This window comes from Glycine max, chromosome 12 (assembly GCF_000004515.6).
Source record: "Glycine max cultivar Williams 82 chromosome 12, Glycine_max_v4.0, whole genome shotgun sequence".
Taxonomy (NCBI): Eukaryota; Viridiplantae; Streptophyta; class Magnoliopsida; order Fabales; family Fabaceae; genus Glycine; species Glycine max.
The window spans coordinates 6,689,351-6,711,361 of record NC_038248.2 but is presented as its reverse complement, the minus strand read 5'-3'; the positions used below and the strand labels follow the sequence as shown (position 1 = coordinate 6,711,361).

General features: G+C 31.4%; 1 protein-coding gene, 1 non-coding gene and 1 pseudogene across 2 annotated transcripts; all 3 read right to left on the bottom strand.

Annotated features, from left to right (window-relative positions):
- Window positions 1-96: 96 nt before the first annotated feature.
- On the bottom strand, window positions 97-7,385 carry LOC102667898 (AP-2 complex subunit alpha-1-like; annotated as a pseudogene).
- A 1,817-nt stretch (window positions 7,386-9,202) lies between these two features.
- Window positions 9,203-9,284, bottom strand: TRNAS-GCU (transfer RNA serine (anticodon GCU)). Its single transcript has one exon. It is a non-coding gene; the product is annotated as a tRNA-Ser (tRNA).
- A 4,259-nt stretch (window positions 9,285-13,543) lies between these two features.
- Window positions 13,544-16,379, bottom strand: LOC102667779 (UDP-D-apiose/UDP-D-xylose synthase 2). Its single transcript, NM_001365134.1, has 9 exons — window positions 16,014-16,379; window positions 15,842-15,934; window positions 15,630-15,737; window positions 15,112-15,226; window positions 14,890-15,023; window positions 14,692-14,793; window positions 14,471-14,563; window positions 14,227-14,362; window positions 13,544-14,137 (listed from the first exon to the last, which is right to left on the bottom strand). Exons 1-9 carry the CDS (start codon window positions 16,275-16,277, stop codon window positions 14,025-14,027), a joined length of 1,158 nt encoding a protein of 385 aa, NP_001352063.1. The 5' UTR covers window positions 16,278-16,379; the 3' UTR covers window positions 13,544-14,024.
- Window positions 16,380-22,011: the final 5,632 nt, after the last annotated feature.

The following is a 22,011-nucleotide window of genomic DNA, read 5'->3' as shown; positions in this document are numbered from 1 at the left end:
TTATACTGCATTCTTATTCATTATAATTTCATTGCGAATGCAAGATTTTTGCAATCTTATATGAAACCCATAACTTAAGCATTTGAAAGCAAAATATATTTACACGCCCCATCCTATTATTGAAACTAGTTTTTAGACAATGAAGGTCTACGGTTGCAATTTGCTCTATACGACTACTATGTGCACCACGAATAATCCAGTAAAAGAGGAAGTATAAGAAAATTCAACCCTCGCCAAAATCGGAGTTAATGAGCACCACTTAGTGCAGAAAGAATCTAAAATTTGCCATCCAACCCAGAAATTCCGCCATCCCTTGCTCATGGTTTTGTACCTCCACCCCGCGGGTGGAGTTAGGCGTGGTTTACAGGTGTGTAACTAACATCCATCGTTGACCTCAATACTGTCATATAAGTGCAACCAACATTGCTCCAGCGTCTGTCAAAGCTTCAAGAGTGCTGGCTTGTTGAGTCATTGGAGGTTCTTGCATAGGTATATGCATATCCCGAAGCAACTGTCATTCGCAGCTCTGTTGTCTGCAGGATCCGTTTCAATTCTTATCTGAACACCATTTATAAATAAAATGTTGAAATAATTACGTTTCAGATATCAACGCAACATCATTCCTAAGTTCAATTATGAATGCGTAGCAAACCTAATAATGTTGACAATCGATTAGCAAAAACAGCTGCTCAAAGGAAAACTATCTCATCCCTGTCTGCATGCTTAATGAAAAAGAAAAACAGTAATGACAGTCAAAGAAAATGATCATTTGATATCTCGAAGTTGGTGCAGATGAAAATTGCCTTCTTTCATTATTTTCATACAACAGATTACTTCAAGAATTGTAGATTAAACTCCTAGCAGGAACCACAATGAAATGTGTAGTTCAACATACACTTACTAAACAGAGCATCGCACTTGTACTTTCTGAATGGAATGTTATACTTGCAACAAGATTGTTTGGATTGGGGTCCTAAGGCAGATAGCAGGAAAAAAAAAAAGGAAATAAACAAATAGGTGCCAAAAAATTGAACAAAAGTGAAAAAGGAATTTAAAAATATCATACAAGTCCGGGGCAACTAGTTAAATGGTAGCTATTGAATAAGTTTGCCAGTTCAAGCAGTGGAAGGGGTCTAACTCCTCTAACCTGCAAAATCAACAAAATACAGTGACCATAAACAAGACTTACAAATTGAATTAACTCACTCAAAACTGAATTGGTAAATACACAAACTTGTAGCAGATACATACCACTTCTTGAAGCTTTAAAGGTGGTCAAGAAAGTGATTTTCCATTGAGGGGAAAATTCTTCAGCAGATACAGGTATAGGCTCAAGAAACTTATTTAGGACAGCTAGAAGGTGAAGTTTGGCGTTGACCTACAAAAGGGCACAAATGAGAATGCTGTCACAAGTTGAACCCAGGGGTTCATAATTAAAATTGAACTCTTTTTCCAAACTTTAGAAATGAAATGTAAAATATTATATTACAATCATATTTGAGATATTTCAATTTCCTCAGTAACAAAGATCAGATTAACATAAAAGAACACATTTTTTATAAGCTAAAAAATTTTAAGATTTCAATTGAAATTTGAGGAAAAAAACCTGTTTGTAAAAATAATCGTGTTCGGGACATCAGCTGAAATTTGCTAAAAAAGTTTTTTTTTTTTCCCGGAAAATAAGTTGTTTTCAAGCATTTGAACATTTGTAGCTTATGATTTTTTCCCAATAACTTTTTTTTTCTCTATAATCAATTATTGAAATAAGTTAAATCACCAACTGGACCTTAAAGCAAAATCAACATGATAAAGGTTTCAGATTACAAGCTGGACTTCATGAGAGATATCTCAAGATAATTTGTTTTAATGCAATATAAAGTTGCAATGGGCCAAACTCTTTCAATATAAGTTTTTATGTAGTAGCAGTGCATGTTAACTGTGTTTGGCATAAATTCTGAGGGAAAGAATCCCATCAATTTTTGAGTTAGCTACATAGAACACAGGTTTAAATTTATGTACCATATTGTTATCAAACTTGTATGAGAAGTCAAGAACAGCTACATCCCTGCTTGGGTGGAGATTAATGATTTTGAGTGGACATTGTACCTATGCAACCAAAAGAGGAAGTTTGAACAAAAAATAAAATAAAATAGAAAGCTTTCACAGTAACAATGGTTTCTGACCTGTGACCGGGGAGGTATGGTTTCTGGTACTAGTGAAAGCTCCATCTTCAAATGAGCAGGAGGCAACACTAAAGATTGAACAGAGATAAGAGGAGAAGTATTCTTGTTCCCCAAGAAAAGAACCAAATGCCCATGATGAGCCCTCCACTCTGCTTCAACACCAATCTGTTACAAATACATAAATGTGCAAAAAGCTAAGAACACCAGAAATCTACTGTAAGCTTTAACCTAACTTAAAATGTCATAGTAGAGGTCTCATTAAGTAATTTGCAAGCATACGCGAAGTAAAAAAAAACTAACCTAGTTTCAATGATATTGGTGAAAAATGAAGAAAAGACCTGAATATAAGGATCCTCATATAGAACACCACTATCCTTCAAGCACAAAGAACAAAATCTTTCACCAGTATTTCCAATGGGCTGCATATACAAAAGGTGAAATTGGTTATTTTCCAATACATACAATTTGTGTTGAATGGAGAAATGGAGTCTATAGGGGAAAGGGTAAATGGTCTAAAACTTTTTTTCATTCTAGTATAGAAGTTTTAGCATAAAAATTAACAATGTGGTTCATCCCGAATCTTAATTGTTTGTGCCAAAGAAAATGAAAGTAATACATAATTATATATATATATATCACAGCGAAGAGCCTCTGGGCAATGGGGTACGAAGTTTTTTATATATATATATATAGTGACAAACATACAAATGGAATTCTGCAGTAGCATTCCAGTAATGGCACCTTCCATGGCTGATAGGAATACATTGGGTAAAGCAAGAGACTTGATTTCTGAGTTATTATGTTGCTACTTAAGTGTCTGTTTAGTTAATGGCCAAGCAGCCATTGGTGATTGAAGAATTGATTTTGTACAGTACCCATGTTTGTTTGGGTAATTTTTGTGGTGGAGAAAATCAGTTGTGGTGGGTAGAATTCATTTTGGAAGAAGTGGAGTTTTTAAGCTTTTCTGTTGAGTTGAATTGATACTGGGTGTGATTTTGGAATGTCTCATTTATATTCCAAAAAGCATATCTACTTTACCAATCAAACAAAATCATATTTTCACAATTCAATTTTAATATTATACTCAACAAATCAATTTTTCCAAATTCAATTTTACCAAAATTTGAAACAAATGGACCCTAAATCAATGAAAGTACCTGCATGGAATCGGCCTGCTCTCCAGCAGGTACTATGGCTGATAGGGATTTAACACTGCAGCACCTTCAAGTCCCATATTTGAATTTGAATAAGAGTGGACACTGCTACTGGGAGGGCTCTCAATAGCCAACGAACCCAAGATATCGCCAAGGAGATCAGCAAGGGGGAGGCTGGGAATCTACTTTACTCAAGGTCCCATTTTCCAGGGATAAACTTTGATCTGTTGAATTATTATCCTGAATAAATTGATGTCAGAGTCAACCTAGGAAGCACAAGGAGAAACATTTTTCAATTAATATGAATGATGGTGTTAAAATTTCAAGGCATCTTTCTTATGTTGACAAAAATGATATTGTAAAAAACCACATAAAAAAAGGTGTAGGTAGAGAAGAACTAACCACATTACTGCTTGTACTGGGGCTCAGCATCTTTACATGGCTAAGTTGGCTGACAGGTGGAGTTCCATTAGCAGGACATTGGTCAGTTACAACCAAAGCATTTGATGTTTGTGAAAGCTACTGGGCTCTGAACTTAATAACACTTTGCTCAGTAGTATCGACTTCAGTATCCTCAGCCTTTTTTTTAATCAACGCAGACTGAATTCAAAGTAGAACAATGCTTTGGACCTCATGATGACTAAACCGATCAAACAAAATTGTACAACAAATGACTGTGCAATAGTATAGCAAAAAATACCTGCCGCTCGGGGAATTTAGGCATTTCAGCCAATATATCCATTAGAGCTGCACCTTTTCTACTCAATGCAAAATATTCAACAGCTCATTGCTGTATCTCAACTTCAATGCAACCATCATACCTAAAACATTAGAAAAGTAATTAGAAGAACCTATAGCATATTGCAAACCATAGAGCAATACATAATAAATAAATTGAAGGGTAAATCTCACTTCTTAAATATTGCCCCATATCTGATTCTGTAGCTCAGGGTCTGCTGGTTGAGTGTGCATAAGAATTTTAGCATATGTTGAGAGAAGAACAGGAATGGTAAAAGTGTATGAAGGTGTCCAAACTCTCCAAGGATATATGCACTAACCTGTTGAAGTGTATGAAGAGGAGAAACAGATATTAACTTCGTACTGGATAAAAATCAGACCTCATGCTATGTTCCAGTGATTCGATAAAGTAAAAAATGATTTCGTGACAGCAAATATGACAATACAAAGGAAAGTTCATGAATAAACAGAAAAAAAAAATTTAACATTCAATCTAACTACCTAGTTCTCCAGCACTATCCTCTATCTTAACGGTAATTTTAGTTTTACTACCAGAAAATTCGAACCGAATGAAGGAAAATATTCTAGAGATTTGGACAGACATAACAAACTGCTAATAAAATCCTACAATGGATCTCATAACGAATACTCTAGTAAGCTATTAGGTGAAGACAAATGAATAGTTCAATATCTCTAACATGCCCTTTCATTAATAGCCCTTTGGGTTGAAGTGTAGACAATGCACAGCCCACCTAAGTTGTGAAATGCAACATTTATTTATATTTAGCAGAATAGAGAAGACATGAATCAAACTCTTGATCATTCGACCCTAGATGTCTCTTTCACAAAGATTAAGCAATTTGGTGACAACACAATGTTCTTATATCTCTAACACCCCACCCCTTTCTGGTGAAGGCAGGGGGAGCCAAACAGAATTAAACTAGAAATATTTTTTCTCATATTTTTGCCTCCTCATGAACATTTAAGTCATCTTTCTCTAACATGAGTAAATGCCTCCCATGAACATTCTACAATTTAGAAACCACCATCACTAAATGATACATTAAGTCATTAACTGATAATTCTTATCCAATATCAACTAATACCAATTGAAAAGTATTGAATGATGATACCTTAACCATCGTTTCATGTATAGCAGGTTTGTCAAGATACACTCGAGCTTTTGCTGCAGCATAGGGCTGATCAAGGACATAAAAAGTGCCTTATAACGATGTGTATACAAGCAAAGAACAAGTACAATACTTGCTACAAATTTCAAACCCACCTGTAGGTCTTCATTGTTTGTAACAAATGTCATCACTAATAAATTCTCCAGTCTTGTCAATTAACTGAAGAATAACATCAACATACCTGTAGTATAAAAATGGTAAGATATCAATATATAAATAACAACAATAAGTCCGCTTCATGATGGCTTGGGAATTATTTAACTAAAGGTCTATTCTATAAAATGCTGCACAAAGTTTTCGTTTTCTTTCCATCATTAATGTTTAGAAATCAATGATTTACAGCTCATGTTCGAAAAGGACACAAACTAGTTCCAGTAATTAGTCTTTTACAAAATTTTAAATTGCTCCATACATTTTGGTCCTAGGAATCTTAGTGTTACCTTGCTTTTTTCAACAAAAGAGATTTTATTGAGAAAAGAAAAAGGCGCAAAAACTGAGCACAGAGCATCTTCTGAAAAAAAAGCTGCTAAGATGGGAAAAAAAAACCTACACATTCCTTCTGTGTGCTTCTTTTGATTAGAAAAAATACCCAATCACACTTATGACAATGCCCAACACCATAAAGAGCCAGCAAAAACTATCCAATCCAACAGTAGCGCTGCTAGAAACCAAAACATTGGGCATGCTCTTCCAACAAAGAATTAGAAATACATCAGTTGTTTGAAACATAATTAACTACCCAAAGTAGTCACCCCAGTGTCCTTGGTTCATTAAATTTAGATGCTATATAATAGTCAATACCTCTGGAAATAACCTATATGGGCAGTTCAGCAACTACAGAGAGACAACAGAAGTTACAAAAGGCTTGCAATTATTGTAAAGAGAGTACTCAATAATGGATGGCTGTTGCAATAACATAAAGTCATTCTTATATGAATTTAATTTGTATGCACTGTCTGTAAAAAAAAAATTACGTAGGCAATAGGAAATCACCAAATTGCCACAATTATCCTATTCATTAATATGCTGTGGCAATGGGGTGAATTCTTATTGGGTGTTTATGTAAAAATGTTTTACACTAACAATACATATAAATTATTAAATTAAACTCTTTATATTGTCCAACGTTAAGCTCTGTCAGTATTAGTGACAATCTTCAGTTCTTACATCATTGTCTTTAGCAGCAACATCTAAACTAATGTCAACAGCTGAAGAAAATCTCATGTTGATCAAATGCTATAATAGTGAATAATTAATACTTGCCAGTTGCCATCTATATCAAGTTGAATTAAGCAACCAAAGAGACACGAGAAGCGGATATTCAACCAATCATGGACCTAACAGTATACTCAACAGGCACCTGAAAGGATGAGAAAAAATGCTGATCTGTCAGCACACTCCACAATACACAAGCTACCAAGAGTGTATTTGTTACACACATACACTGATACACGCCAGCCATTATGCATCAAACAGTAACTTACTATTCAAGTCACACATACATGTTAGAACAATGCAAAACAAATTATAACAATTTCCCGCGCAAACGACGACGCACATTGACGTCACAAACTCGGAAACTCAAGTTCCAACTCGGCGTCGCTCATGGCGAGAAAAATCAAACGCACGTTTCGTGAAGTCAAAAAATGCGAAAGAGAAACCCTAACCTTCTCGGTTTTGAAGCGCGTTCGGATGTTGCCGTGTTCCTTGTCGACGCGGAGCCTCTCGTGTTCCTTGTTCTGGCAATTGCGGATGTCGCTGATGAAAACGGGGAGACCTCTCATTCCGACAGCGCCATCGCCGGTTAGATCCTCCGCCGCGAGGGAGCGGAGCGCCGCCGTCTCCCTCTTCTCCGGCAGCAGAAGGATCCGGCAACGCAATTGGTGTTGACGAGATTCAGATTCAGCTCCGATTCATAACGGAAAATGTGCAGAGTGAGAGAGAGAGAGAGAGAGGGAGGGAAAGAGAGAGAATGGAGCGAGTGAAAAATGAGAATCAAAAACTGAAAAACCCGCTAGGCGGGGCGGTGCGGTGCTGGAGTGACCCATGCTAACCGATTATTACTATTACTGTAACACCTGCAATTTTGCTTCGCCATCGTTATTATCCCTCACCTAATGCTTTTATGAGTTTTTCTTTTTAATAGGACAGGTACAAAATAACGATTAATTATGTGTGTGTTTCTTAATAAAATTGATTTTGAATAGAATTAATTTTGTAAAATTAATTTTGGTTAGAATTGATTTTGAAATAATGTGATTTATGTTATTGTTCAAGTTAAGAATGATATCTTGATTCGATTAAAATCAATAAAAATTTCAATCTTAATATAACACAAAATATTGTTAATGTAATACATTTTATATTTCTACTATTAGATTTTTTTAAGGAGTATTTTTAGAGTTTGATTAATATTATAAGGTTTCTAAAGTGATCTTAAAACATAATAAATATAACAAAAAATAAACTATGCAGTGATGTATCTTTTTATATTCTTTCGGATCTATGTGGAGCGATTTGTTTTTCTTTTAGCATTTTCGCATTTTCACGCTGAAGGTTGAAAAATTGTGTATCATCTTAATTATATGTCTATCAAATCATATGATGATCATGAATATTAAATCATCAACCGAACCTTTATCCAAATATGGATCGACCTCATTATGATAGATGAGGTCAAACACTTTGGTCTTATCTCAAAGCCACGTCAATATTATTGACATAATCGCTTAAGATGTATACTTGAAGATTTCGGAAAAACAATTATGTCAGTTATGAAAAATCGTCCTTGTAATATTACTTTCTAAATCAATGCAATTGAAAGTATATAACTTGACACTTAAACTAAGCACTCAACAAATTACAGTTTTTCATTTTTTCATTTGAATGCTTCTAGGTTAGGTCTCCTATTTCCCTAAACATCTTCAGGAACAATTTCTAAATGCTCAAATTCATGTTACATGATGTTTTATTTCCTCTTTAATTCCTTGATTATTTTCTTTATTCAATTCCTATCAACTCCTTTTTGGTTAGCTAAATTTGGAACTAATAGTTCTGAGCAACATATATAGTCTATCATTCACTATATAGTCTATTCTTATAGAGAGGATGTGCAAGACTATATAATCTATTCACCTTCACCTTCTATAAGATGTGCAAGATTATATCCTCTATTATTCACCATATAGTCTATTCTTATAGAGAGGAGAACAAATGTATTGATTGGTTAGCTAAATTGAAACTAATGATTCTGAGCCTCTTTTTTGGTTGTCAGCTTATCTGATGTAGATGTCTCATATTCTTATTACTAATGCTCTAAGAACTCTATTCTAGGGGTAGTTAGTTTGTTTTTTGTTATTCTCTATTTCTGTATTCGTAAAATTTTCCAATTATCTTTTGACTTAGTAAAGCCCTACTGTCGTTCTCTGCGAAATTATGGTAGTATGTGTGCATTACTACTGCAAATACTTTATTTGCAGCATCTAGAATGATTGGTTACATGAAATTTCAATCACTATGAAATCTTAAAATATGAGAAAAATGCAAAATTAGCATCATCAATGAGGTATGTATGATTAGCTTCCAAAATCCAAACCATGTATGATTAGCCCAGTTATGACAGATAATGAATGAGGTAGCATACATTAGTATCTTAGCAAATGAATTTGTAGCATAATAAGACTAAATATACTCGGTCAAAACATTCTGAAAAAACAAAAGAAGAATAGATAAAAGCTGATAGGTGGATGGCATTTTTATTATTTTCCTATATTAAACGAGGCATTTCAATTCTCTGATACTTCTGATACGATTATGACTTATCATAGCAATAATAAATATGATTGATCAAAGAGAGTTTTCAAAGTTAAAGAAACAAACCTCAGTCAAGAAGGAAAAAACGCGCGTGGCAAAAGAGACTCATTAAAAAGTCATTAAACGTCGCCTGAGAGATTCGAACTCTCGCGGGGAAACCCCATGTACTTAGCAGGCACACGCCTTAACCACTCGGCCAAAGCGACGTTGTTAGTCGATGACTAAATAACTATATATAATACTATTACTTTTATAAAGATATTGACATAATTCTTATAATTTTTTTTTGTACATCTATAATTATTCGTAATTGTTAAAAAAATTGATTAAATTCTAACTAAAAGTGGATACTCGTAACTCTTATGATTGAGTATAAAAATAAATGTCTAGAATCGAGTATTTTGATCCTAGGATAAAGAAAAGAAAAAGACACGTGCATGCCAACATGCATAATTGAGCTAGTGGCACAACAACTATATATTAATGACAAAACAAAATTCAAAATCGAGCTGTTCAGGGCATGGGATATTGGGATGGTTGGCAAAGAGTATCGTCTAAACATATAAAATTATGCCTTTTATAGGTTATTTGAATATAATTATAAAAGTGTCATTAAACATGTTCTTGATTGGTATTTAGAATATTCATTCAGAAGAGCATAGTATTGAGCGACAATTTTGGAAGCAGGTTTTAGAAATCTCAACAAAATCAGTTATTTATCCTCTTTACAAAGGGATCTATTGTAGAAACTTTAGGACCTAAAACAAAATTATTAGGGAGACTATGTATTTAAATAATTAAATATATTAATCTTTTAGTTTTGCATAATCATTTATCAAAATTTTGTTTATAAAGCAACTCTAATATTTCACTTCCACTAAATAAGATGACTAATATATTAATGTCTTATACTACTAATGATCTTAGATTGAGTTTAATTAATTTTAATTTTAAAAAACTTTTTTACCGATATATAGTAATCACTATATTATAAATAATACCATAAATAATATTCTAAAATACATAATATTTTAAAAAGAATATAATATATTGATATAGTTTAAACTTCCATTGGAATATTAATTTCATGTTATTTTTCGTTTCTTATTGGCTGACTATCTATAGAAGAGGTGTAAGAAATTATTTAATAGTCTTTAACTATCACTTAGTTCATGAACTTAATTAATCTCTATGACACGTAATTTAGTATTATATACTATTTTCTCTTTAGATATGTATTATATGGAAATTGATAATAATGATAGGTTAATAGTGATCCTAGATTATCTAATAATTTCTTGGAGGAAAGAAGAGGATATATTTAAATAAGTTAATTTAAAAAAGGAAAATGATGTATATTTAATGATTGTGGGAGGTGCATTTAACAATTGAATTAAAATGGTTGCCTTCCAATACTAACTTTCTCCAACATCTTAAAACTTTTACTTTGCTCTTAATTCTATTGGCAATGCCTCGTTTGGAAAAGTAGAATAACATTTAGCTTTCTCATTAAATGAATGTATAATGACTATTAATAATTAGTAACCAATCTGCACTAGAGGTGTTCGTTCACCTAAGAAAACCCAAAAGAAATTATGTAGACTGTTATGGCAATCATCTTAAATAATACCAAATGATGTGAAAAAACAATCCACTGCTAAGATAAATTTGTCCTGCCTCATCTCAACTTAAGCTACACGTATTTCAATTAAAGCATCAATAATAAACTAAAAATTAGGCTAAACTTACCTTTGAGAACCATACAACCAGTTTCCAACTTAATAAGATTAAAATGTACTTAAAAATTCATCGTAAAAGGTGGTGTGACTCTTATCGAACCTTTTCAACTAAAGAAGGGTGCTTAATGCTTATTGTCATTCAAATAGTAAAGACAGAAAAAACTAGCAGCGACAGGTGATAAGGAGTGGAATTGTAGAAATCATTTTTGTCCCCCTCCAATGTTTCTAACCTTGCTTTCTTCTCTTTCCTTTTTGGTTAATAAAAATGTTATCCCTTTTAGCTTTGTATAATAACTTTGCCAAATGTGTGAATCGTGGTCCAACGGATGAGTGGCTTTGGTTTTGGTTAGAAAAGAATACCCTGGTGATCATTTGGTTGTAGCATTTGAGTGAGACACACTCATACACCAGCTAGTGCCATAACATAAGTAGCTGTATTCGTGTATATATTAGGGAAATTTCCAACTTGCAAGTTGCAAGTTAAACTCAAAATTTAAGGGTGCGTTTGATTTGCATTTTTATTTTTTATTTTTATTTTCTAAAAATTATTTTCATTTTTAAAAGATTAGAATTCTAAAAATATATTTGGTTTGACTTCTTGTTTTTTGTTTTCATTAAATAAAAATACTGAAAATTTATGATATATTGACTTCTTATCTTTTTGTATTTTTAGATTTGCTTAAAATTACATTCATTGTCACTATAATTTCATTTTACCCAAAATGAAGTTTCTGTTATAAAATGAAAACACTGAAAATGAGATTTTATTGTTTTCATTGTCTGGTTGTTTCCTGTTTTCATTTTCACTGAAAATATTTTCAAAAATCCAACACCAAACTAAACACCCCTAAGCCATTTCATTTTCTTATTCAATGTTAGCATTTATTGATAAAATAGGGAATTGACTTATGATTATTAATTCAATTGATTGATTAACTTTATATTTGCTTTTGGATATTTAGATCAATATTGCAAGTCAAAGTTCCTTAATTTATTGAAATATTTTGTCAAATATAAATTTCAATGGCCAGTTAATACATATTGCTATCAAATAATTTACACGTTTTAAAGAAAAATGTATGAAAATATTGAAAATGTAAATATCTAACTGTAGAATAAACATTAATTCAATTAGAATGCATAGATAAATGTAAGATTTTTTTGTAAGTTCTTCGTCCCAACCCACGTGCTTCGTTCCGACCCTCTAACATGAATTGAATGCTGATATAATTAACGGGCTTGAGAATTTATCGCTTTTTCCCAGATGCACCCAAGGAATTGGCATCAAGTATTATCCAGCAAAAAATTGTATTGGATAACATGACGGTGAAATCAAGTTTGGTATAAAATTTTGAATGGAACTAAACGAGTGACACTTGATTCAAGTGTTTTTTTTTTTTTTTTTCATTTTCAAAAGAAAACAAAAAATAAAAATGAAAATAAGTTTGTTTAAAATTTCACTACTAAAATAATGATTTATTACGACACGCTAATAATTAGCGTCGGCCATATAATACAATGACATCTTAAAATACTTTCTTTTGAATATAATTTTTTAAATCATAAAAATTTAAAAATAAAATTATTTTCAGAAAATAAAAAAAAACTGTGACGTAATACTTGACTTTTACATTAAGTTAAATAATTGTATTAAATTCTATCATAATTATTTTTAAATAATTTTTTTATATAAATCACTTGAATTTAAACTTATTTTAATTAAAATTAATTTTATAAAATTAAAATAATTAAAAATCTAGTTGACAAAATCAATATTAAAATCAAGTGAAAATTACATGATACTCCCTACTTTTTTGTTGGCTTACATAATACTTCCTATAATTTATAATTTCTTCAAAATTCACATGACATTCCTTGAGAGGATTAGTTTTGATCCAGCCAAAATATTCAATTATCTAATCCAATTCTTGTCAGATAAGCAAGATCGCAATGTAAAATTATGTGATATTTGTCTCAGAATTATTTTACTTTTACTACCGCAGATTTGTAGCCCACTAGTCCAGTGAAAGATGGTAGCCAAAAAGTTGTAATCATTTCTTAAACATTGCAGGGAGAATAGACACAAATCCAATCAGATTTAGACACAATCAATTAAAAAGTTACACATAATTTAAAATTAAATAAAAGAAAAAAATATTTTATCTCTTCAATTTATCCCTTCTCTTTTGTCTTTTCTCTCCCCCACACCCTCCTGCCTCTTCTGTCATGAAAACTTCAAAAGTTACAAAATTAGATCCAATACCCTCACATCAAATAAAACATATCAAATTTAAATCATTTCATTGGTTCAACATCAAACAATCCCTTTATGTAGTAACCTTTTATTAATACAATCTTTGATTTGTAAAAAAAAAAATCCTTTATAATGATACCCTAACAACATCCACCATTAACTTAAAAATCAAATACAACTAGTTGAACCAGGAAACCCTAAACCATGAATACGTGATGAAAACATTGATTAATTTTGATTAAGATAATACCAAAATTAATTTAGAAATTCTAGTGTAGCTGTAAACACTAAACACACATGATTTCTGGTGTGTGGAGTATGAATGCGCAGGAGAAAATGAGCATATTAGAGAGAATATATATATATATATATATATATATATATATATATATGTATATATTATTTTAAATGATATGTAATTTTTTAATTGATAGTGTCTAAATATAGTGTAAGGTTAGTGCCCAGGACTATTAAAATATCCAGAAGTTGACAAGATCTTTATTGACAGAGTACCGGAATAATAACAATGGGGAAATTAGTAACAAAAAAAAATATTCATAAAATAAATTAATGACAATAATTTAGAACACATGGCTTAAGGTCAAACAGAATGATAGAATGATACAACTTACAGCTGACCTGGAAAGACAACAAAGCAATGAATCGAGAGATCCTTAAAAACACAGAAAAAAGTCTTCCCTAGGTAATATATAAAGTGTCTCAACATGTTTAGCAGCGCATGGTCTCTACATTAAAATTACATAGAGCACAGATTGCCCTTGTATAAATTCCTACTTCTCCATGTGGGGGCTATATTGCCTACAGGCTAACGAAACCAATAGGAGGAAAATTTACGATTTTATATAAAATCAACCAGTATAATATGGCAGAACACTTGGGCAAGACAAGAACACCCTTCTCAAAGGTAGCACATCACCATCACTGTAAAAAGCTTAACTTGCAACGGGTTTTGCAATGACTTTCTTAACGGCTTCAGCATATGTCCTGTGCTGATATGTCAGAGTGGACTCAAGCAGGTCCCAAAGTGAAGTCTTGGGATTCCATCCTGAGAGAAGCAATGACCATTAACAGGTAAATTAAGTTACAATCTTAAAAGGGTCAAATATGGTTAAATTAAAGAGTGAGGAAACCTACCAAGCTGCCTGTTTATTATGGTCATGTCAGGGATTCTCTTGTCACTATCATCATATCCCTCACCATAAAATTCTTTTGAGCTCACATCAACGGTAGGTGTTTCAGGAGTTTGTTCGCCACTTACCTTTGAATAAACCTGTATATAGAATGGAATGGAATAACAATTGATTCATGAATTCCCAAAACAACATGCCAAAATTCTAACAGTAGAGTCAAATAATAAAAAGAAACTTGATCATTTCACCTTAATCATTATTTCAGCAAGCTGCCTAACAGTAACCTCATTGTTTGGGTTACCCACATTAAATATGTGGCCATTGGCCCTGGCAGGGTTTTCCTGTTAACAGGTCATAACACTCAGTGGACCAGCCAACAATAATTTGACTTGAAAAAAAAATCACATGGACCTGTATGGTATTTAAAAAACAAACAGTCCCAAAAATAAAGATAGACATTAGAACGTACAATCATCAGCAAGACAGCTTCAATAGCATCTTTAATGTAAACAAAGGTTCTCTGGGACTGGCCACCGTCCACAAGCTTGAGGGGCTCTCCTCTGAGAAGATTCTGCAGACAAAGGAAAACAGAAAATTTTGAACAAATTTTCAAAACTCTGGCTAAAATCATCTAAAAACTTCAACATAGCAAAAGTAAGTAACTGACATTGCTAAAGCATGCAAGAACCCGAGGAACACCCTCACTTGGACCATCAATGCCAGGAATGAAATCCATTCGAGGTCCAATCCAGTTAAAAGGCCTCACAATTGTGAACTCCAAGCCATTTTCAGCACCCTCAGCTGCCAATAATCACACATCAGTGAGAATTAACAAAATTGAAAAAGAAAAAAAAAAACAACACCTAAACAAAAACAAATCAAAACTCACCATAAATCAGCCTCTCAATCAACTGTTTCGCACAGGCATAAGACCACCTCTGTTTTTCAATAGAACCAAAAATGCAAGGAGACTCGTCTTCTTTAAGAACATAGTATGCCGGATCCTAACACAAATTGCAAACAAACAACACATATCAGCTCAATCCCATCAGAAGAAAGAAACAACAAACAACCAACCAACCCTTGCTCCCAATACAAAACCAGAAAAAAAAAATTCCAATAAGGAATGCAACCACAACCTAAATCCAACTCCAAATTCATCAAAAGAACAAAATCACAACACGTCAACCTCCTCTAACAAACAATCCAAACGCAAGTGAAAATGTCCAAAGTCGACATCGTATAATAACAAGGCAATCATTAATCACAACCTAAATCCAATTAGCCACATCATGTCACCGACAGATTCCAAATTAATGCAAAACGCAAAACCACAGCTCAGAATGCACAGATCTGGAAACACTCTTAAAAAAGAAACGGGTCAAGAATAAAATTCAAAAAGGCCACCTTACGAAGAGGACTATCTTTAGGGAGAAAGGCTCCAATCGTCTTTCCGTACACTTCGCAAGTAGAGAAATGGATAAGGCGCTTGTTGTTCTCGGAACAGTATTTCACCTACAAAAAAGAACGAAACGACGTCGAATCGAACTCAAATCATTCAAGATTCAACAATTCACATTTGCAATTAGAACGGGTAGTTAGTGAAGTAGTTAAGTTACCACGGGGAGCGCGTCGATGAAATTGCTGTAAATGGTGTCGAGAGGGCGGGTGTTGTAATCCGCGGGAGTGCAAATGGCAGCCAGATTAATAGTCTGAAACGGAGAAAGAAACGATACGATGTAAAGAAAATAAAACAAAGAGGAAAAGAAAGAGAAAAGAAGGTATTATTACGAGATCTGCCATCTTGATGAGGCCTTCGAGGCGAGAGTCGTGTTTGATGTTGAGGCGGTGGAAGGTGATGCGGCCGGCCCAGGGGGAATCGGAGGGTTCGAGGAGGTGTTTGATCTTGTCGTTGTAGACGTCGAGGGCGAGGACGGTGTGAGGGGTTTCGGACATGAGCTTCTCGCAGAGATGCGAGCCTATGAAGCCGCCAGCGCCGATCATGCAGATCGTAAGTGCCTTCATGGGGTTCCCGTCCAGATCCACTCGCGCCATTGCTGCGAAGAAGAATAGTGTTGTGGTGGTGGTGGTGGTGGTGCTTTTTAACGGGACTCAGCGACTGATAATATATAGAAGACGGAGATGTGATAATTATTTAATTATATTTTGAGAAGAACATGTATTTCTTTTTCCGACTGTGACACACTCACACCCGCCTTGCGTACGTTCCTTTCGTTCATTACTTACTCGGACCACCAGTTTCCACGCGCCCTTTTGTGCTCTACTGTCTACTCGCTCTGCATGCCTCCCACGATTCTTTTTTCTTACCTTTCATTTTTATTTATATAAGATAAGATATAATAATTTTTAAAAAAATATTTTTTCATCATACTTTATTTCTATTGTCTTATGTATTAATTATTTTTTTACTTAAATTTTTTTTTATTTTAATTTGTGATTGAATTCTACTTTTGAATTGTCTATTTCTCTTTTTAGATAAAAGAAGATAAATAAACTCTCAATAATATTAAAAATAGATTTAAAAAATTATTATAATTATAATCAAATTTAATATTAATACTTACATTTAACTCATTTTTTAATATACATAAATTAATCGATCAACAATGTCTTACAAACAAACATGAAAATAGTAATTACTTAATCTAATTTGACACACATTTTCTCTCTCTCTTGTGTGGTGTTCGGTCATGGTGAAGGGGGTAGGTCGGACCAAAATGATAGAGGGTGTTGTCTTGAATTCAAGACCAAGACTATCTCCAAGAATAAAAAGCAAGAGTTTTACAAGAGTACGGAAATAAGTTTTTTTCTGCTGCCTTTATTCATGGCTTTATGTGCTTTTTAAATACAAATATTGTCAATTATGGGCAGTTTTAGAAACTCCTATACAAGGACATGTGGCAACCTAATATTTCCTAGTAATACTATTACAAACTGCTAAGCATGCACAGCATGCATGTCTAACATAAACTCCTATATAAGGACATATAAAAGGACATGTGGCAGCCTAATATTTGCTAACAATGCTATTACAAACTACTAAGCACATACAACATGCATGATTAACGGTTTTTGGCAGTTTCTTCTATGTAATCCAGCAGGTACGTGGGCCTTTGCATGTTCCGTTTAGGTCGTGCTTGTAGCGGTTGCTGCGGTATTCTATCAATATCCTCGGCTGGCAAAGACACCTTGTCCTCAAGGTGAGGTAAATTGGTACATAACGCCCTAATGAATCAAACTAACTTGAAATTGGTTTCAATAAATAATTTATTTATTTGATGATGATGGGGAAGAGGTGGAGGTAGACCATTTGCTGTCTAAGATATTTAATGGTTCAATCAACGGGTGATGATCGATGGTGTTTAATTTAAAGTACAATTTAATCTAATAAAATTTATGAGTTCTACCCTATAACCATTTATAGTTTTAAAAAAAATTGTTTTATTTAAAGTTAATACTATTTATTTTATAAATGATTTTAAATAATTTTTTTATACAAACATGCTTTATTGAGGATGCCAAACATGCTAATTTACTATATATAAAAAAAGCAGTTCAACAAGCCGCATATATAGAATGTTAAATTGGACTACAAGCCAAACATGTACTAAAAAATATTGGATTGAAACACTCTTGCCATGAATGTCGTAACCTTTTTGTTTAATACAAAAAATATTTGATGCAAAGTGTAAACCGGTAAACTAAAAAAGAATATTTGATGCAAAACCATTTTGTTTAAGATAAAAATTAATTAATCGCATTAAATTCATAAGATAATTGATACAATATTTGATTATAGTTAAACTTAACTCGTTTCCTTTTACATATTTATGTTGTCACGTTTTCTTCATGTAAAAGTTTATGTGTTTTTGGGTGAAGTGAAAGATGTGTTCTTGTAAAATATACAGATAAATAATAAAAATAAACTGGTTTTAATAGTAAAAAAATCAAAGGCGTTGTCGCGTTCAACGCGCTTAGATGAAAAGAAAGGTTTTGTTTGTGTTATTTGCAAAGGAAAAACAATGGAGCTCAATCAGCTTTACATCATGGTCATGGGCTCACACAAGAGCCACTGGTGTGGCGCTGAGCTGGCTAAATTTCATTCTCACGTCATCACGTGCATTTTTTGTTTTTTGGTATGTCCTCACGTGCTTAATTATGGTTCAAATTTACCATTTTTTTCTCGAAAACATTAAGCATGTTTGAATTATAAAAGAAAAGCTTATTTTTTCAATTTTCTACGAATAATAATAAAAAATGTTATTTTTTTTAACTTCTTAAAGGCTTTTGGAAAAGATAATAAAAGTAAAGTTCTATCACTTTTATGTCGGTTAAATTATTTTTCCCTTTTTATTTATATTATTCAATTTGATCCTGTAATTAAAAAAAACAATGTTGTTTTTTGTCTATTTTTTTAATGCGTCAAGTAAATTTCGATGGAAGGACGACATTTAATTTTTTTTACAAATTAAAAAATCAAACTGAACATTTAAAAAATGATCAAATTGAAAAATGTAAATGAAATAATAACTAAAAAAGTAATTTATTGTTTTCTTTATAAATAGATATTTTTATGTTATATAGATAAATTTAATTTTTCTTTTACTTAATAATTTATTTTATTAGATAACTCCTTTTTCTTTCTTTTTGTGATCATTTTATTTTTAATATTTATATTTTTATATTTCAAGTATTTAATTTGTTGTCTATCATAAATTTTTTAAGGTAATTAAGATTGTTTTTATGATTCTTTTTCTAATTTGAATCATTAATTGTTTTATAAATTGGATTGAACCAGTCGGTTTAACTAGTCTGATAAAAAAACTAGTCTAGTAATTGATTTATGAACTTTAAAAACTCAACTCATCTCATACTAGGTAAAAAAACGATGGCACCAATCCAAAACCATAAAAAAATTAGGGTATTTTTTAAATACAATTTTTATTTATTTATTATAAAACGAATTTAAGATGAATAAAACACTTATTTAAATATCAAACATAGGAATAATTTATTTATTAAATTATTATTTTATTTCTTCCCTCTGTTTTGAAATTTTCAATATTTTATTTTCCTACAATTTCATTAGAATTGTTAGGATCAATTTGGAAGAAAGAGTAATATTAAATATTCTTTATTTCAAGTAATATTTGAATTTGATTCTTGACGGAATAATTCTTCCAACTAAATTTTGGATTAGTCAAAATTTCTTTTTCCTAATTAACAGAAGGATTAAGAAAAAAAATATTCAACCTTCTTCAAAAACTAGAATACTAAATTAAATTTTTTAAATAGAAAATAAATAAAAAATGTAAATGAAAAGAAGGAAAAAATAATTTAATCTTTTGTATCATTTTATTATAATGTATACAATTAAAAAAATACAAACAATATTTTTAGTTATTGATTAAAAAAATGCAAAGCATTTAAAAAATAAATTCTTAAATATGGTAACATACATAAAAACATTAATATGAAATAAACATTTAGGGATTAAAACAAGCTGAGCTTCGATAGTTTTTTTTTTCTTCTCGTTATAAGCTTTAATAGGCTTGAGTTTATCTTGATTCATAATTACAAAATTTTAACTTTTTTTTTTGTTACAAGCTAATTTTTAAGGCATATGCTACCATGCTCAATGGTATAGTACAATGCTAAGTTACAATTGTAATGACAAAGAAAAGTTGCCTTGATTTTTCTTTGTTTGAGAATTTGTTTTCTTCTAATGGAGTTGTGTATGATTTAACTGTGAGGTCAAATATATGTTTACACTGTTTGCTTAAATTTGTTTGACTTATTTAAAGAATGGGACTCCGCAAGGCGTCAGCAACAATGGGCACGATTGTCAATTGGGACTCCGCAACTTCGCACCGACACAGTGTTTTTTATGCACGCGACGCGATTGTTGGGCGCTTGAAAACACAAATACTCGAACTCCAATATTATTTTTTCAATCATTATAAATTTTAATCTAGAAGTCAATATATTTTCTTTAATCTAAAATCAATTAAAAAAGATGAAAATGTAATCAAGTCGCTTAATCATTGATCATGAAATCTAGCAGGAAGATTTGCTGACCTTCATTGTCTTATCCCTAATGTCATTGTCATAGTTAAATTATTGTTTTTTAATAATTATTAAATTATATTTAAGATAATTTTAACTAATTGACAAAAAATTCCTGTATATACATGTTAAATAAATTTTTTATATATAATTAAATATCATGTTCTTTATATTACTAGCATAATAACATGTGGTAATAAGTTTAAAAATAAATAATTAATAAATGTTTCAGTATATTTATTATAATTTTTTTAAAAAATATTTTAAAATATATAATTTCAATATTTTAATATATTAAATATATTTTTTAAATTCTCTTTATTTTTATTTTATTTTTTAAAATTGTCAAATAGCTAATTAACACATTGTTTAACAATACTATTGTCATAATATTCAAGAATTTTTTCTTATTTTAAAACAATAAATTTTGTTTTAAATAAGAAATGTTCCCCTGCAGTGAATAAAATATATTTAAAAATAAATAATAAATTTTTTAAATAGTATATCAATGAAATTTACTAAATTGGTAATTCTAGAAAAAAACATTTATATTTATGTATTCATAGAAATTATATTGAAACCAAATAAAGAAAATTTGATTTTGATGAATAAACTTCTTATAGAATGTTTATAATTAATTAAACATATTTTAATCATTTTTAAGAATCATAATACTCAAGGTGTTTTCTAAGAATCACGATTGTCAAAGGATGAAAAATCTTTATTTGTCAAACATGAAACATTTTGTTAGAACTTTTTTTTTTAGAGAAACATCTCATAAGGACTTGAAAACTTAAAAGAGGTCGATAAATCAACTAAATTACAAATGAAAAAGAAAATAGCATGAAAATTATATGTATTATTTGAGATGAAATAAATATTTAACATTATCCACTTTAATAATTAACATTCAGAATTATTTTTTAATGGAGTATAACAACAATCTTTTCCTACAGCTACTGAGAGTCTAGCAGGATACTGTCACAACTCATGATCATGAGTGTTACTATTGGTCCCTATCAGCCAAGAATAATGACCAAAATACCATTTGAGCATTTCATCCCTCCCATCCTTCCCTTTCTTAATTCATTTTATCATTCCCTTTCACCCTTTTTCTTCATTCATTCATTCCTTTTCTGTTTTCCTCTTTCCCCTTTATCTCCTCTCTTCATTCTTTGTAGTCGCACTGTTGAAGGTATTTTTTTTTTCATTTTTGTAAACATAACGAAATCATGATTTTACTATACATTTTTGCACAATAGAATTATGATTCTATTTTTTTTTGTGTGTGTTTTTGTATAATACAACGAAATCGTGATTTCGTTGTGTTATAGGTTTTGTTGTTTAACAGAATCATGATTTTGTTGTGATACAAATTTTCACCCCATTCAACACATCAACATTATGTTTCCTTTGTGTTATACAAATTTTAACACAATGAAATTATGATTCCATTGAGTAACAAAACTTGTTACATAATGAAATTTTGATTTCGTTGGGATACAAATTATGCAATAACCAATTTTTTATGGAAATAACCAATTTTTTTGTGTTGATTGTTTAGGTCAATTGATTGGAATACATATATATTTTGTGAGGTCACAATGCCACCTGAATTGGGAAATATGGATGATGAAAGCCAATGTTTCTTTTACCAACCCCTATTTTTATATGGAGTCGAACCTAATGATACTGTTATAGG